The sequence below is a fragment of the Festucalex cinctus genome, chromosome 12, assembly GCF_051991245.1.
Source record: "Festucalex cinctus isolate MCC-2025b chromosome 12, RoL_Fcin_1.0, whole genome shotgun sequence".
Lineage (NCBI taxonomy): Eukaryota > Metazoa > Chordata > Actinopteri > Syngnathiformes > Syngnathidae > Festucalex > Festucalex cinctus.
The window spans coordinates 1,388,006-1,406,332 of NC_135422.1; the positions used below are offsets into that span (position 1 = coordinate 1,388,006).

An 18,327-nucleotide genomic window follows, 5' to 3' on the forward strand; every position below is an offset into this window, starting at 1 on the left:
CGTAGTGTTATTGGGAGCAAATGAGTTAATTGGAAGCACCACGATTATGGGTCCCAAGAAGAAGAAGAAGAAGAAAAAAAAAAAAAAAAGTACAAAATGTCAACTGAAGTCAGGTAGTTTTACTTAGCTTAGCAAGAATTTTCATGCATTCATGTAGTTAATAATACTACTAATAATAATAATAGAGGATGCAACATTAAACCAAATTTTCTCACTTGAAATTGGTGCCATCATCTACAATCTGGAAGTCTATATGTGACCTTGTTTCTTTCCGTTGATTCATATGTTGTTTTTGGTCAAATTGTAATGCGTTTACACTTGACAATCTGCGTGGAATCTATTAGGATAAAAACATGTTCATTTAACCCCCAAGAATATAATCAAAGAGTTTGCAATCATATTTATCATCTGTCAGTAGGTGGATGATGTGATACAAAGAAGCTAACTTCCCATTATGTTGGTGAAGTTAATTTTTTGTCAGAATATTATTTTTGACAGTGCGGCTGGAGCTCCCATTCTTGCACTGGGAGTTGAGCTTGCGCTCTGCTCAGTTTCTGGACGCAGTGGAAGATCCCATTATGGATGTGAAGACTCTGGAGGTGGTTTACTCCTACAGTTGGCCCAGATCTGTCGCTCCCACTCCAGAGGCTCCATTCAGTCTTATTCACCTCATCAAGAGAGCCTTTCATAGCAATAATCCCCGACTGCCGTTACCAAGGAAACGCGCTATTATGTTTCTCCATTTTGCCCGGTGATGCAAAGCGCGCTTCTTGTGTTACAAATATTATCGTCCAGAACATGTGACTTGGTCAATCTAAATACGGGTCGTTGGACACGTGGTCAAATATGTCGGCATGTTGGCGGTCGCTGGATCACGAAGGCAGACGTGGAGGGCCAATGACTTAACCAGATTGTCAGGTAGAAGCATTTTGTGTATTGCTCATCAGCATCCAGTCTAAGCAAACGTGAATCAAGCTGTCACAGTAAAACATTTTGTCCGCCTTTCATGAAAAAAAAATATATAATCAGCTTCAGCTGCTCCATCCACTGCTGTGATGCTTCACAAAATCAAAAACAGAGAAATGGCCCCGAACGCTGAACATCCGAGCTTGTGAAAAACAAAGTACCCATCCAACCATCTCAACAATAATCTATTCACAATATGTAGAAGGGACCCGATCCAATGAGATGGGAGAAAGCCAGATCCTTTTTTTTTTTTTTTTTTTTTTTTCTTTCCCCCCCCTCAAAAGGTCAAAATGTTGCGAGAGGTTTTGATATCAAGCGCGACTCCCGACTGTTTTGATGGCTCTTCCTCTCAGGCTCATCAACGGAAGCTGAAGATAAAATATTTAGTCCAAAATAAGCAGCAGATCCTCCAGTCCTAAGTTGGGACATGGGAAAGTGCTCCCATATGAAAGGCAGACTGAAACATGCCAGCCCGCTTTCCCTGTAAAACGTGGCTGTCACTCACAAATCTAGAAGGAGTTTGAATCAACAGACGGATGACAAACGAAAACCTTCAACATGTGAAAACGCAGCAAAGCAGACGCTTCGGAATCACTTCTGGGAAACTTCTGCCTTGATAACAATGAATTATTTTGTCATGTCAAAGGAATTTCTCTTTCCTCGGCTTCTTGTGAATTGATCTGGACAGCTGCAGTAATCGATCCTGTTGGTGGTGAAGTTGAGCATTCCAAGACAAAGATTTGCGTATGCCGCTCGCCAAGACGCTGAAAACATATTTGGAAACGAGCAGAGTGGAAGCGGGACAATAAATAAGAAGCTAAGAAGGCGGCAGGTCGAATTGTGACCTTACAAAGGTAAGCGTAAAAAGTCTTGTTTTGTGTTTCGTCACTATCGAATATATTTTTAGAATCGATTCATCTATTGATTATTCAACTGACTAATTGGATTAATTTCAATTTTGCATTAAAGTGTATTACAAAAGCAAATATTACAAGGGCGGACTGTTGTTGTACTGTTACTGGTTCAGTCATTATTTTCCAAATTAATAACAGATGTTTGCAAATGTCTTATTTTGATTAAACACGGAAGATAATCACTTCGTTCATGACAGACTACAGAAATCAGTGAACAATTACCGTTGATATGCTGAAATCAGAGGAATTTGACAATTTTCAATAAAAAAAATAAATAGCTCCAAACAATTACTCAATATTTAAAATAGTGGTTGATTAATTTGATAATCAATTAATTTGTCAATTAATTAATTAATTAATAAGTCTTGTTCACCCATTGGCGCAACATCAACAGCATACTTGGACACATTCAGCTAAACCAATAAACTTCATATGGACTCGGGGTGGGATGTTATAAGCGGTTTAGAAAATGGATGAATGGATAATATATTTGATTATTTATTAGGCTACTATTCATTATAGTAACATAAAAAAAGCTATCAATCCTAAAATCGTACAGTATATCTAGAATCCCTGTTGAATTCCCGTTTCAACATTTCTTTTGAAAATTGGCCCAATAATTTCTGAGATATTGGGGCGTAAATGTTGGCTTCCATTTTTGCCCCCCCAAAAAAAATGTATCTCGCAAACAGCATGTGCGGTGTCCGGAAAATAGTATATTTGTTTTTTTATAACGAACAAACAAACCACATTTTGTCCAAATTCTGACATAGTTGGGTTAACTCCATCAGGTAAATTGAAAGTAGTACCCGACGATTCGATTCGTATCACGATTCACAGGTCACGATTCGATCCGATACCGATTAATCCCGATACGAATTTATAAGTCGATTGTTGCGATTTTTTTTCATTCAAATTTAGAAAATACTAATTAGTACGCTTGTAGAGTGTAAGATTTATATGAAAATGTATTATTTATTTATCTGAAATGTCAGTCTTATAGAGGTTGTAATCTGTTTCATGTTTGAACAGCATTAAAATAAAATATTAAGGCTTAATGTTCCGTTCATATAACATTCTTCCATGCTCAAGGTGTGAATCCTAAAAAAAAAAAATAAAAAAAAAAATAAAAATCGATTCTGCCGATTATTGAATCGCTTCGAGAATCGCGCGATGTAGTATCGCGATATATCGCCGAATCGATTATTTTTTTTTTAACACCCCTATAGCGTAATGCCAAATCCAGTCAAAATATGTACAGCAACACTTACCACCAGCTCCGAGAAGCGAGCATGCAGCTCCTCAGCGGGCGGCATGGGGGCACTGAATTCCAGCAGCTGCAAGGGCACGCTGTCCTTCAGGTTGATCTCCAGCGGCTCGCTGCTGCCGAAGCAGCAGAGAAAGCCCAGGCCCGCCCTTGTCCTCTTCCTGGGGGGCATGGCGGGTCGCGCTAACACGCGTGGCAGTGGTGGAGTCGGAGCCGAACTATCGAGGAAGGGACCCGGGGGGAGGGGGAGGGGGGGTGAAGAGGACAATGCTGCTATCTAGGTGGCATGATCTGAAAGAAGAAAAAAAAAAAAAAAAAGACAGAGATCATTCAAAATGGGTACTACAAAATGACGAAACTTGTACTTTTGCATAAAATAAAGGACAAGCATCTTCCATGTGATTATGCAATTGATCGCAATACAGTAAACCACGATCAAAGTTCTTCGGAGGTTCGATACTTTATTGATTGCACAAGCTGAATACAAAAACATCCTCAAATGTTATCAAGTTTCCATTTAAATGTTGAAAACAAAAAGTGTGCAAAAGGGGAGCACAGATATGTCAAGTTTTCAGTTTGGGTGATACTCGAGTATTTTTACAGCCAAACAACAATGGCGGACTCCTGAAACGAGATCTGGGAAGACAAGTTGACGTGTACGCGTAAAGTTTGTGTTTAATGACATCGCTATAACTACTCGGGATGTAACGATATCCAAACATCACGATATGACGTTCACGATACGATAATGATCACGATATCGTGGGGGCGTTGGCGATATTTAAAAAAAGATCACAATATTGTAAAAAAGAGCTTATACAAGAAAAAAAAACATGTTATTGTGCTTTTGTACATAACAGCAATGCCTATAAACCACCTACAATTGCTAATAACAATATTGAGGCACTTATTTGCTAATGCAAGCACACGTTGATCGCTTCACAAGCAAATTCGGTTCCCTCTCATCTGACCATTAACATAGATTTTAAACATAGAAGGCCAAAACATCCCCAATGAAAATGAAATTGCACTAATAAATTAGCCACTAGAGGTTGCTAGAACTGCACAAATGGAAACCAACCTGACTTTTTTTTTTTTTTTTTTAAACAAATGTGTTCCTTTTAAATATTGTGAACATGACGACGACGATATTGTGGCAGTTTTAATATCACGATATTGCCCGTATCGTGACATCCCTACTAACTACTAGCCTGGCATGCATATGACATTGCGGTCGGCCATCTGCTCTTTCAATGAATGAATGAATGAATGAATGCTTTATTTCAAACGTGTGAGAATGTCCAAAGAAAAGAACAGCTAAGCGGACAAAATTAAACTAAAAATAAAGTTGAATTGTACTAATTTACTAGCTACCCTTTTCTCACTACCGTGTATAAATATGACTTACTTTATATGGAAAGGTAAGAAATGCTTATTTTAAGTTGTTATATTAAGTTGTATACAGTAAATTTATACAGTAACACAAACGACTATGTTTGCATTTTTACTTTCTCAGATATTCTAAGAACAAAATGTTTGTTTGAATGGCTTTTTCGTATAAGCATAACGTAGCATCAAAAAGGCCTCACTCGCACTGACAAAAACCAAAGCTGAAACTGCTCATCTTCAGTTTATGGAAGACGACGTGCGCAGATCCGCGCACAGTGACAACAAAGACAGCAAGCGGCCGCGATGATTCGTTCAGCTTTCACTTTGCAATTCAACAAAGGCGGCTCTTGTCCGTGAGGTACAATCGCGCCTCGGCAGCGCGTCCGTCTGTCAGTCGTCGTTCGGACACCGAGCTGCCGGCCCTCACTGCGCCCTTTCACTTTTCAAAAAGAGCAGACGGCGTGCGTGCGAAACGACAACACGGCACTCTCGAGTCCAGCAATGAATAGGACACGTCGACCCCAGAGGATTTCCTCAGTGCGACAAAAAGGAAACGGCTGGTGAGCGAAGAAAGGAATCATGCGCAGTTTACACGCTATTATCGCCTTTCAGAAATCACCACACTGCATTTCAGTTTACCACCATTTTGCGGCTGAAGGCATTTCGAGCCTGTTATGTAATGCGATTAAAAGCAAATCTAGCAGAAATGTTTGGCCAAGAGGTTCGTTTTGGGAGTAAAGCAAACATTACTTTCGACCAATAACAAGAAAGGTTTTTCTTACCATAAAATCTTATCATCACTCTCACATTTGATACATGTTCTAATGTTTATGCAGAAGGGCTGACGAGAAACGGTAGTACTTTAAAATGTCTTTACTGAGGACGACTCGTCGCCATTTCTCTTTCCACTCTCGCATTCGCCGAGCAGAGGCGTTCTCATTTCGTTGACTAAAAATAGCTGGCTGGTAAATTTTTTATGAACGCAGCAGGCCTTCAACGTGAGCTTGAAGGGGAAATAAAGAGAGAAAGAAAAAAAAAACATTTGAAATGGGGCCTTCAAACATTGCTCATTTGTGTCTTCTGCTTCCTTGCATGCGCCTTGCGTAGGCGACAGACGAGCTGTGCAACTGCTGGAAAGAAACTTTGTTCTTTTTTCCTCCTTCATTTGGAGAACACGTCACTTGTGGGTTGCTTACTTTGAGACACATTTTCTTCCATTATTCTCTATGATCATCATCAAATGTCATGACAATAGCGATTCATGTTCATGAAGTTCCTGACCGCCCCCATTCAGGACAAACTTGACTTTTTGGTTGGATTAAAGCAAAGCAGACTGTGGCGATTATTGATCGTTAATTCACAACTGTCAAAAAACTCAAATGTTTCTTTCAAGACAGCGTTAACGCAACAAGAAGAAGACTCATCTGCATTGCTTATCTTTTCAATCTATAATTATGGGGCTTTGCTTTTCAATTTCCTGACATTGATTGAATAAGTTAATAGCGTTGGATTCAAATTAATTGAATTAGCACAAATCAGATCATGATGTTTGGATACTCGAAAGGGTTCGGCCGAGTTGGTTACTTGCATATCTTAATGGAGCTAAAGCAAAACACACGTTTGTGAGGCGTTTTAAATATGTTGGTCTTCAAAAAAAAGAAAACAAAAAAAAAAACTGGATTTACAAAATCAACAAGTAACGTATGTGAAGTCAAGAAATCCAACATTACAAAGTACTGCATGCCAACCGATACTATGACATTCCCCTATGCAAAGGTATCAAAATCTATTTTGTGTGAGAGTGTTTTCCTTCTTGCACAGAGCCCCCGTGTGCGGTCAGTCGTCACTCTGCACTTGTGCTGCTGGCCTGCTTGCAGCCTCGGCAAAGTAGGCCGGGGACAAATATGTACACAGCAGATTGTGTATAGCAGCAAACAGGAATATAATATGCCGTTATAATATATGAGGAGATTGAAGCAAACATGCACGCTGATGTCCAGTAGAGTCTTGATCCAAAGGCACCAAGTGACCAGAACTTCTGACAAACATTTGGAAGGATTTGAATGTAAACCCGTTGGAATAATCTGGATTTCTGCATGAATTGGTTTTGATGCTGGTGGTCCATTCTTGTTTATAATGTTTTACATTTTGTCCATTTGTCAACAGAGATGTGAAATGGCCATCAACTCTTTTTTTTTATAGCACAGTAGACCAGGAAACAACTTCAATTTCATGTGCATTTCATATGCACAACACGTCACAGCAATGATGTGGACTGGACAAAAATGCACAATATGGCAGCATAAGCTACAGGTGGTATGTCATCATTTTGATATTTAATCTGCTTCAACCTTTTTTCAGAGTATCAGATGCCATTGATATTTGCACTTTTAATGTTCATACACTGCCTCATAAAATGAAAAAATGAATTTTCAGTCGTGTTTTTCTTTAACGTTGTTTTGTGCACTTTACGTTCACGACTGCAGTGGGTTAAATGCCGAGGGCAAAATGATGCGAATCTACGTGCAAAAATGGAATCATGACTACAACAAAGAGGAGCAGCCAACAAACTTTAGTTGCTATGATAAGAACAAGAGATGATAGTTATAAATAGATTCACATTCCTTTTACATGTGGCAAGTCATGTTAAAAACAAAAAAAGATTTCTGTGGATGACATGTTAAATCTTTGCATTACCCCTTCTACATTAAAGCCAGATTTGATTTGATTTTTTACCTTGTCTATACAATCACTTATAATTATTCTGATTATTTCCATTATTTGCAATGGTAGACCCCCGTGACCCTTGTGAGGAAAAGCGGCTAAGAAAATGGATGGATGGCAATGCTGGATTTATTTCCAAATTTAATACATGAGAGGTCGACCAGCATTCTGGAATCATTTTTATTCGACGTCCGTAGTTATACAAAAATCTAAAGTTGATTTTTTTACAAAACAGTGTAATCAATACAAACTATGGAGAACTCTGAGGACATTTGAGACTGACTGAAAAAAAGTCAGTCAGTCTTTGGCTTTCAAAACACGAGCGCTAATTGGAACCATCTCAGCGTGTGTCAAATTCTCCGCTGCTGCTAATAACGGACATCAAATTGTGCAAGTGTGCAAGCGTGAAACCGCAGAAGCACTTTGATGAAGTCCTTGTTCATACTGCGATACAGTCACATGTTCGCACGTTGGGAAAAAAAAAACAATACAAATAAAAATCACACCCTCCCACTGGAGACTCCGATGTGAGCGCATTTTGCGTACTCACACATCGTGAGTACCTGACGCAGAGAGACGAGACGAGACGAGACGAGCCTGCCGGCAACTGCGAGTCTTGCTCTGGACTGTGGCCAAGCATAGCGAGAGAAAGTGATGTGAGGAAGGTGACGGAAGGAGCGAGCGAGCTTTGAAGGGAGATGCTGCTGCCACTTCTCATTCAACCGACGGTCTCGCTGCGTTGGTCCCCAGTGCCTGGCTGGATGGAAGTAGGTCAGTGCAGGAGGAGCGAGCAGCAGTGACGACAACGAGAGAGAGAATGTTGTGTTGTGTTGTGTTGTGTTGTGTTGTGTGTGTTCGGGCAAGATAGAAGAGTTCGACATCCGTGCATGGATCAGTCCATCAAATTGCGCTGGATGATTTCAGTTCCTCTCCATAACATTCATCACATCACCATAATTCTACAAGTAAAAACATATAGAGGTGTCAAAATTTATCAATTATCAAATTCACCGACAACTATTTTAAAAGTCGAGTAATTGGTTGAAGCCATTTTTTAATTTCAAATTGTCCACAGCCTCTGATTTTAGCATATCAACAGTCATTTTTCACTGGTTTCTGTCGTCCTTCATCAAAGAAGACTGATTATCATCTGTGTTTCATCAAAATAAGACATTTACAAACATCTGTTTTTACTTTGGAAAACAACGACCGAAACAGTAACATGACAGAAAATCACCCCCCCCACCTTTTTTTTTTAATTGCTATAAAAATACCAAGTACGAAATTAACACCAATCACTGGTTAATAAGCAGTATTTAAGTAAATAAGTAAGCATTTGTAATACACTAAGGCAAAATTAAAATGAATCTGAAGAGTTGATTAATGGATGAATAATCAACAGATTAATCGATTCTAAAAAACACATTTGACAGTGACAGCACTAGTACGTCAAGGCAAGCTCCTGTTTTTTTTTCCATAACTTCCATGACATAGCAAATATGCTTTATCATATCTCCTGCAACTACATTTGTTGCAAGATGCTTCTCATGCATGACGTGGCTTGCTTATTTTCCCTTCACATTATTGCTAATCCAATCAAATTGTACACTGTCCATGTGGAAACGACTGTAACGTCATCAAGACAACCACTGTTACACTTTTAATCGCTTTTTTGAACCAACAGCTAGAAAATACAGTAAACGCCTCAATTGTCACTCGACACGGTGGCTAACGGTTCGGCCACTCAGCAGGCCGGTGGCCTCATTTATCAACGTTCCATACGCACAAAACCGTATGGGCCTGAAATATGCGTACACAGCTTCCTGAACAAAATATGTGACCTATCAATGAAGAAGAAAAAAAAAAAAAAAAAGCCTATGGGGAAAAGTGCACTAATGTACCGTACGGAAAACTTTCACCCATGCACACTTTTTGGAGACAAGGACATTTAACAACATATTTTGATTGAAAAATTATGCACAGTTTGTTTGAAATGCTTCATCTCATTTTCAAGGGGGCCCTCATAGAGTGTTGATGGCATTTCATCACATTTGGATAGAGGAAAGACGAAAAGAGGAAAACATTCTCATACTCGTTAATTTGTCATGAAGCAAAACATCCAACTGTGTTTACTTGAGCAATACGAGCAACGCCCACCGGATGCTCGTGCCCCAGACATGCCCTGAAATATTCCCTCCCTTGTGTCCGCTTGTCTGTCCAAGTCTCAATTTCTGATCCCCTTACAAAGCAATTGACTCGAAGCCAAATCACCTTAGACACAGAGAACTCGTTCTCTCAGGGAGACCCCTGGCCCACCCACGGCTACCGATTCAGACCAGTGGGGGGGACAACATTAGTCTAACCTTACTGTGGTCAGAGGTCAGATTGTGTGAAAATCGGTTGGAGCATACGTGGCCATTAGAACAAGGATGGAATTCCTCCTATTCGACATGCATTTAAATGTATGATGTTGATGATGTGATTCAACAGCCCAAAACGTGCGAACCAATGAACAAAAGAATGGAAACGTGTGAAATGCGATTCCTGAGGGCTGACATCACTCAACTATTCTGGTACGCAGGGAGCGACCACCTAAAAGGACAAATGACTAATGAAGAAAGATGATTTCACAGTATATTTACATGCAATGCATTCTCGTGCTCGTTCTGAAAGTGTAACATTGGCTCTGGAGTTCATGTTGGCACTCAATCTCAATCTCAAATGGGTCAAAACGATGCGACTGAGGACTTGGTTTGGCCAATCCCATCTTGAAGCTTTGTCAAATCTGGAATTCTTTGTGTCTTGTATCAGTACCAGGGGCAGCAGCAGCAAAAAGACGGCTTGTGGCTCACCTACAAACTTACTAACACGGAATACAGGCTAGCGAGAGTTTGGCCTGACTGCAGTTAAGTGTCGTCTTTGCCGATTTTGTGCCTACGTGCATCCTCCAGGAAGTTTCCAAGAATCAGAAACCCGCCCTTTCCTTTAAGCCCCCCTTTGCCATTCTTTGTAACCACCATAATTCCTGTGCCTCTTTCAATTGCTTCCTCTTTGCAATTCTGCCATCAGATATGGGAAGCTCCGAAGATGAGACGCTGCTATGGAAGACGTGTCCTGCAACACGGTCGCTAAAGGGATTCACTCGTGTTTCTTCAGTTTCAATCAATCCACGTGTAACTCCAGTTTAACAGTAACATTTAGAGGAACAAAACTACACGTGGCATTAAAAACAAAAGTATCAGGGATACTTGGCGTTGCGAAATCACTCACACACACACCATTGTAAACAATAGCACACTTTCAAAATATGTGGCCGGGTATTTTCAACTATTTTACAGTATAATGCACATCCCGAATTGCTTGTTCTATATTTCTTTCTCTTTTGTTTCTTTAATGTAAATAAGGATATAATGTTATGTAGCGGTGTACTTACAACAAATTTATAGTCACGGCGGACAGTTGTGGGCGGAGATATAATATAATTGAGAAGCACTAACCTAAAAGTGTGAATCAATCTTATGACTACAATATTGTTAGCAGTCATATCGTCAACAAACTGACTCTTTGCCCATGCGACATCGCCTCAACCATGGATGTCGGGTATGTACTAAGTTCTCATTTTGAAAATACTTCAAGTCCTGAGGACCTCACTAAAGTGTTTATGAATTCAGTCAATAAAAAGATTACCTCCTCCTCCTTATATGTGCTGAAAGCAATTATAATTAATTCCCAAACTAATCCCGTTGCTTATACTGGATTGCCAGACTCGTTCAGAGACATTTCTCATCTTCTTTGTATACAGTCAGCTATTTGCAGGCAACCAATGGGAACACATACTTCCTGCAAGTGTACAGGAAGTAGTTAATGCTTTTCACAGGTAGTGAAAGCTCTTCAAGATGACCATAATTTAATTTCAAACGGACTTCTTTCTTGCTTATTACCTGGGATTTGCTTTCAATATCAAGCCCCAAGTCATTTCACTGTCTGTTTCACAGCCAACTTTAGAGAATCCTCCGAGGTCTTGTCGGCTTCCAGCGCACATGAAAACAAACAAGCACTGCTGGTTTTAACAGGGCCAAGAGGCACACGAACCCACTCCTGTAAAAAAGGAAATGCCTATACCAAACCACTGGAAAAAAAAATAAGAGGGTGGATATAGGTTTCTAATTCTCAAGGGATGTCTTTAATAGTCGTCTCATTTGGTTTGATTCATGAAACAAGAAAAAAAAGAAGCAATTTCCTGGTGTGCGGAGTGGTCATGATCGCATACGCCACATGAAACAAAAGCGTTTGTTCTGCTTTCATGTGCCAAAAACAGCATTACGAACCGTAAATTGAACAGTTGCAGTTTGAAGCAACTGATTATAAGCAAGTCTTCAAGAGCAATCGCCCAATGATAAGCTGTCAGAACAAAACAAACGTGTGAATGTTTGACCGTCAGCAATATCTTGGAGTGGAGAAATTTCAAAGGTCTGGCAAGGAGTTAATTTATGTTCACTCTCTTCAGACTCCAGCTTGTGTTTTATGATTGTTAAGTTCGTCCACATGTTACAAGAGGAGAAGAGATATTTCACGTGACCAACAACACAGCTGTTAAAATTCCTCCACTAACGGAATCAGTCTTGTATCGTCGCAAATTCACATCGATACTGTACTCATAATTCAAACCGGATCAATACGTTCACGGAATTCCAAAGGCTCCAACATTGCTACAGAATTAATTACAGTTGCCAGATCAAATGTTTCATATTCCATATGGGGCTTGACAAACATTTTGTGATATGAGAATTTTGCTTGACAAACCGTAAATGGAATATTTGAGCTGGTTACAAAGTTTAGAAGGATGCTGGGTGTCCAAAAAAATCTAAAGCTTTAAAACAACATTTGTGTGCTTGCTGCCAAATGACACACTTGCAGAAATCCTTCATCTATCAAATTCAATCCACCCATCCATCCGCTCATCAATCAACAGTGCACAAATAGAAACTGACAACCGATGACTGAGTGCGAACTGAAAAAAAAATTACTCAAAACTTGCCGTTTCTATTTCCATTAAATCTCTCTTAGAAATGAGTTTGCATTGCTCATCTTCATGTCCTCTCCAAAAAAAAAAAAAAAAAAGTTTTTCCATGTCATAAAATGAAGACTATAATATACTCTGCATTCATGAAGCTATTAATATTGCTGGCGTGAGGTCAACAGCTGCTACAGAGAGGACAAGGGGCTTGTGGGTAATGTCTGGAATTCTCTTCTAGGACAGTTACAGGCACACAAATAGGGGTAAGCCCTATGAGGGGACCAGCAGTTTTTTTTAAATAGCCTGAAGTAATACAACACTGAATTGAGGCACTGTAAAGAGGAGATATGCTTACACATCATAAGCCCTAGAAAGTGTGTCACTGGCACAATAGTGCCAGTCAATGGGGGACTTCCCATGAAGGACGGAGGAGGGCTGCATCATTTCTTCTTGCATCCCAGAGTTTAGTTCTGCAGATTCAGTAAGCACTTTATGTTGACTATAACATGATGCTAATCCCAAATGCAGCTTTTCAGACAAAACAGTCCCTCTTCTTTTAGTTATCCTAATGAAAAGGTCATTAAGCCGCCAGTCAACAGCAGCGGCTGACGCGATAAAGGACCTCACAGTAGCTAAGTGCCTTTGCCTCACTCTCCCAACTAAATCCTGAGAGAGCACTTCATGCATCAATAATGCTCAATAAAATATGAAAAGACCCGAGAGTGCTGACGGCAGCAGCGGATGCAGCAGAATACGTATGCAACGTGCGGGTCCTCAACATTAATTGACACCTTCCCAACATGCTGAATCTTTTGCTAGTCGTCACCGTCTTTGACCTTCGGCACACAAGCGTGAATGTTTATATTATCGTGTTCATAAAGCAAACGTATAACAAGGACCCGACCTCAACAAGACCCTGTGACTCAGACAGTTATGCTGCTTGTGTTAATTCTAGAGTGTCGGCCTACTATTTTTACCTGGCCTAATACCGATACCTCATCCATAGGCAATGCTTCCAAATATAGCAAATGGGGAACCCTGCAAATTGGGAAAGTCTGCCTATGTTGGTGGAACTTTTGCACTGTATATTTGGGCACCCTTGGGAAACATGGAAGAAGTTAACAAACGTCAGCATTCAACTATGTTGCGTGAATTGGTTTTGGTAGTTTCCGGAAGAGAACTACAGCGGATGCGGTATAACTAACGGAAGTTGCCTCTGAAACTGATCCCGCAAGTGATGAAATTTGACTTTCAAATTTCCGTATGTAAATTTAACAATCATGATTTAGTCAATATTTTTGATGGGGTGGGAGAACATTTTCGTTTTGAGCAGAAATAGGTGAGCCAGAGACTATGACTTGTCCTCTCTTTCTCATTGTTTTTGTTATTGTTCTAATTTAGGCTGCAAACTAACCGGCGGTTGCGACTAAGTCGTCAGCAACTGCAGCTAATTGTGCATTCCAGTTTGCCTCAATTGGTTCAAGACAAAAACAAATCACTTACAAAAACGATTCAAACAGGTTGGTGTCAGAAAACTCATTTCATCGAGGAGGTTGAGAGGTTAACCCACATTAGATTAGACTACATTCCACAGGTACGATTTGAACGCAACCTTCACCTTTTTCCACTTTTAAATGACCTTCACTTCCGTTGTGCAACAAGACGTGAAAGTGAAATTGTTTTTGTGCACCAAAACATATAACCTTGGCAAAAAGTGTACGTCTGTTATCCATTAAAAGCTTTGTGGTCTCACATACACAACCGCACACGCAGGTACATGCAGACATGCCGACACCTCTGGAGATCGAGAGAGTGCAACATTAAGTCGTACAGTGGCTAATCAATAGTTTTTCTAGCTGGAATGATTAGTGAGATTCAGCACAAAGAGAAACTATCTGTAGCCCTTAAGAGTCCGCAATCCCCTCCTGAGTGAACAGCACTGCAACATAGCAATTGATCACAATGACCGGCTGAGTATCAATATCAAGTATCTCGCTCACCTGATACAAATACTGAGAGATGGATCACTCCTGTGTCACACCGAATCAAAGCCAATGAAGTTTTTACAGAACAGCCGGGTAATAATCCATGATTCGTCCTTTTTTTTGTCTTTTTTAAGTTTCTGTTAAGTTCCCAAGCCATTTCTATGTTCTAATTCTACCATTTCTTTTAGCCAAAATTGCTGTATTAGGTTTGCGTTCCCTCATCGAAATTCTGAGCTTCAGTGGGGAAAAAAAAAAAAAAGAAAAGATTCTTCTGTCCATTGTTGGACAGAGTGCGGCTTCCACTAAAACATAATTGTCAGTTACAGACTCATCTTCAAGTCTCCGTGATCACTGTGTGACCAAAAGGACATGAGCCTTACTGTGGCATCCTACAGTGTTCCCCTGTGTAATTACTTGCATTAAACAAGCGGGACTTTTGGGGAGACCAATTGTGATTTAAGATTGTTTGTCAAATTTTACAACTGATTGAAAACCAATTTCAGAGCAGGTCTGACACGAAGATAAGCCAAATTCTACCGCCCAACATCAGTGTGCAGTGAAGTGAGGCGTCGCTTCAGACAAGCTGCCAAGTCAACCGTCAGTCAACTGTGCAAAGTCTGCTCTGCTACAGTCGAAAGTAAACCGAGCGCCTGGATTTAAAAAAATAAAAAATAAATCCACACCTACAACATGGATAGAGCCAAAAATATTGTTAGAGGGTTGAGCAAAAAGATGACTGAAATAGGAGGATATTGGGCAGAACAGCGTTGCCTCTGTCATGCTCCTCATTTATTGATACAAGCAAAGACATGCCAGCTTCAAACTTGGTACATGTTTAGCATTTATTTGGGCTTCATTTCGACCAAACAGCTCTCGTTTAAGTATGTTTTTTTTTTTTAACGCTAAATGACCTTGATTAGTATGCAACAACCAAACTCCGATGGCAACAACATTGCAGGGTAAATATGATAGAACCCTGCAACTTCATTGTTATTCATACATTACAATTTGGGAATCCAGCTTGCAAAACGCTTACACAGAAAAACAGCCACAAAGCTAAATATAAATTTTAGTTACTGAGGAGTTTATAGTGAAATTCCTGCCGATACTGTGCTGCCTTCATAACTTTCCTTTTTCTTCCCCCCTGTACAATTTGCTTCTCAGCCGTTCTCCATCCAACACAAATACCTGGTTTCATGCAGCATTAACTCAGAGTAAACAGGCATTTTTATTCTCGCGATTTGTCCTGGCCAGCTCAGACTGGACTGCATTTTTTGGTGTTGCAAAAGTGCTGATAGTCTGAATTGTGTTTTTGTCCTTTTGCAGACTGGACAGGTCAGAGGTCAGCCAGCTGCTTGTGCCACAGTACCCCTGCTGTCTGCCTGGACTTGGGCCAGCTATGTCATCTTCTCACTGTGGTCCAACTTTTCCCTAGACTGACTCATGGCATCTTCATAAAAGCCAGTTGAGTGTCTTTGTTTGATCTTTTTTTGGGGGGGAACAAATCTATCACGACATATTCTTTATATTTCCACTCTTAGGAGGTTTGGGAAACACAAAACTTGAAACCGTTTTTTAAAAGGGAAGGAGACTATAATTGCAAGGCTGTATTTACCGACAACAACACACATTTTATATACCAAAAAACGAACTATTTCAAATACTGGAATTCAGGTGGGCAAATTTTAAAATGGAAGGCCTACTTGTGAATACTAAAGGAAAAAATAAATAACTGCTGGTAAAACCAAGATGAGTGGGTCTTGTTCTTTTTCCAGATGCTTCCATTTGAAAATATGGTTTTCATATTCCACTTGCTATTGTAAGTGGCATCAAGGGAACAGCTATCTGCAGCAGTCACTACATTTCAGTGCTGACATTTATCCCTCGAGTCAAAGAAAACAGCGCAAACCACTTGGTGACTGGAAAGTGAACCCCCAAAATATTTTAAATTCTCCATCTGGGCCAATCCGGGTGTAAATTGTTTCTTTCCAATGCTGTGGGATCACAACAGTTTTACCTCTGCATCTGTCTGTGTATGGTGAAGTCGGAGGAGTGCAGTTGTAAACAACAGAGAAGAAAGGAAAACAGTAGTCGTCCTCCACTGCTTGCACATGGTAATGGCTGCCACAACTTCAAACATCTGGGAGTCGTCTGCCTGAATAAAAGCAGGCCCCCTGTGAACAGGTGCAAGACTGCGCTCGTGGTCTTGTGACCTTTTTCTTGACCTTTAGTCTGTTGTAATAGGCTGTGAACTCTTGAACCTGAGGCTGCCATTGAACACAGCAAGCTGTCTGAACGGGCAAGTTTGTGTTACCAGAGACTACGAATGCAAGCGATAGTGGCATATTCCCCAAATTTAACGAGCGCGGCTTATAATCAGGTGCGCCTTATAGTCCGGAAATTACAGTACTGCGCCGCTGCCAGCAGGTGGCAGTGTTGTGTTCGATTGGCGCGATGCATAGAAGAAGAATGGTACTTTTTTGCACAAAATCACGGGCTGTGTCCGATGTTCACCCTTGTCCCCTAACCCCTCATTCACTACATAACCCCCGTACTATATATTTGCCTAATAGATGTGATAGATAGATAATAATAATATTATATAGTGCCCTCATTCTGTTTGGCGATACGGACAGCCAGCTCACTACTTGCTCCTCGTCACATATCAAGTGACCACCGCACTTATCATGATGACGCAACAGGGATTCAATCTATTTATTGTGAATAAAAATGTTCTAAAACTATTTAAAATTCCTTTGTCGTACATATTTACAACTAAAACAAATTCATTATTTCCATGGTTTCTAGTTAATGTATCACTTTTATTCTCGCCGCTCGCGCTGTTGCTCGCGCCGTTCTTTTGTCATAGTTGCAATGCATTGTGGTCTATAATCAACCCATTGAGCATCGATGTTGACTGAATGTTTTCAACGTGCATTGGGGCTAATTTTGAGTGCTTGACATTTTCGCTCCCTGGACATTTGGACACCACTGCAAAATGGCATGACGACCTCGACACAGCCACGGTGTTAATTAAAACCAGCTGAGACCAGGGTAGCTTCCTGGGGTGTCACACACGCACGCACGCACGCACGCACGCACGCACGCACGCACGCACACTTAACCATGCGCCCCTGAAATCTGAAGTCTTCTTCCAGGACATAAAGGTGTTGTGGAGTTTGGCCCTTTTACGCGGCCAAAACCGCAAGTATGCAAGCAATGATTAATCAATCATGCTTTATATGTCAAAAAGTTCAGAATTCCCACGCCACCAAAAAAATAAAAATAAATGGACCCCACCCTCCCCGCAACCAGTACAGTGACATTTTTCTTTTCTTTTCTTCATTTTTTTTTACACAGGCCTTTGTCTCCGAGATGAAATTTTCCAGTCAAAATGCACTTCAGTCACGCAGCTCTTATCCTGGCAGCTCTTTTGAATAAAACTGGAATAAATCCACTGCTTGCTAGCTGCCAGTTTCTAAAATGCTAAGACAGTAAGAGTAAGCAATCAGGCCACATTCGAGCATTTTCGATTTTTAGGAAACCACAAGAGTATACTGTCAGCCGATTCAACTTGAAAAGATTACCAAATCAAAGTTAAAAGCAGAGATAAGACCGACGTATGTCACCGTTGTTTTTAGAACTTGTACATCAAAATTAAGAACAAGAACCCTTCCTCAAACATTTCCAGTAAATCACTCATTATAGCCCGTCCTAACATATCAAATAGGACTATTGGTTTATTATTATAGTCCTTAAAATTGGAGGAAACAAGGAAAAAAAATAAAAAGATAGTATACTAACACAAATGTGGGATAATCACATCCGATGCAGCTGCATACAATCAACGACAATTGTTGTCCCATTTCATGGTGCAACAAAATTGCGGGTCAAAACACTTTTCTTTCTTCCATCTTGGTTTCCTTCCTCCTTCGTAAAAGTCTGACATTGTTCCACTTACAAGACAATAGGGTTGGAAAAAAAGTGAGAGTTGACATGATAATGATCAGAAAAGCCAACACGGCTGCACTTTGTGAGGTAGAGACCTTCCTTTCAGACATTTCT

At 40.3% G+C, this 18,327-nt stretch overlaps 1 protein-coding gene across 7 annotated transcripts in view; it reads right to left on the bottom strand.

Annotated features, from left to right (window-relative positions):
* The window catches only part of daam2 (dishevelled associated activator of morphogenesis 2), a 95,808-nt gene that overhangs the window by 39,445 nt on the left and 38,036 nt on the right, over positions 1–18,327 (bottom strand). For all 7 annotated transcript variants that reach the window (XM_077537776.1, XM_077537775.1, XM_077537777.1 and 4 more), the window contains one exon: positions 3,152–3,438. In XM_077537776.1, the coding sequence (XP_077393902.1) occupies positions 3,152–3,319 (168 nt within the window). In that variant the 5' untranslated portion in view covers positions 3,320–3,438. The remainder of the gene's footprint in view (positions 1–3,151; positions 3,439–18,327) is intronic.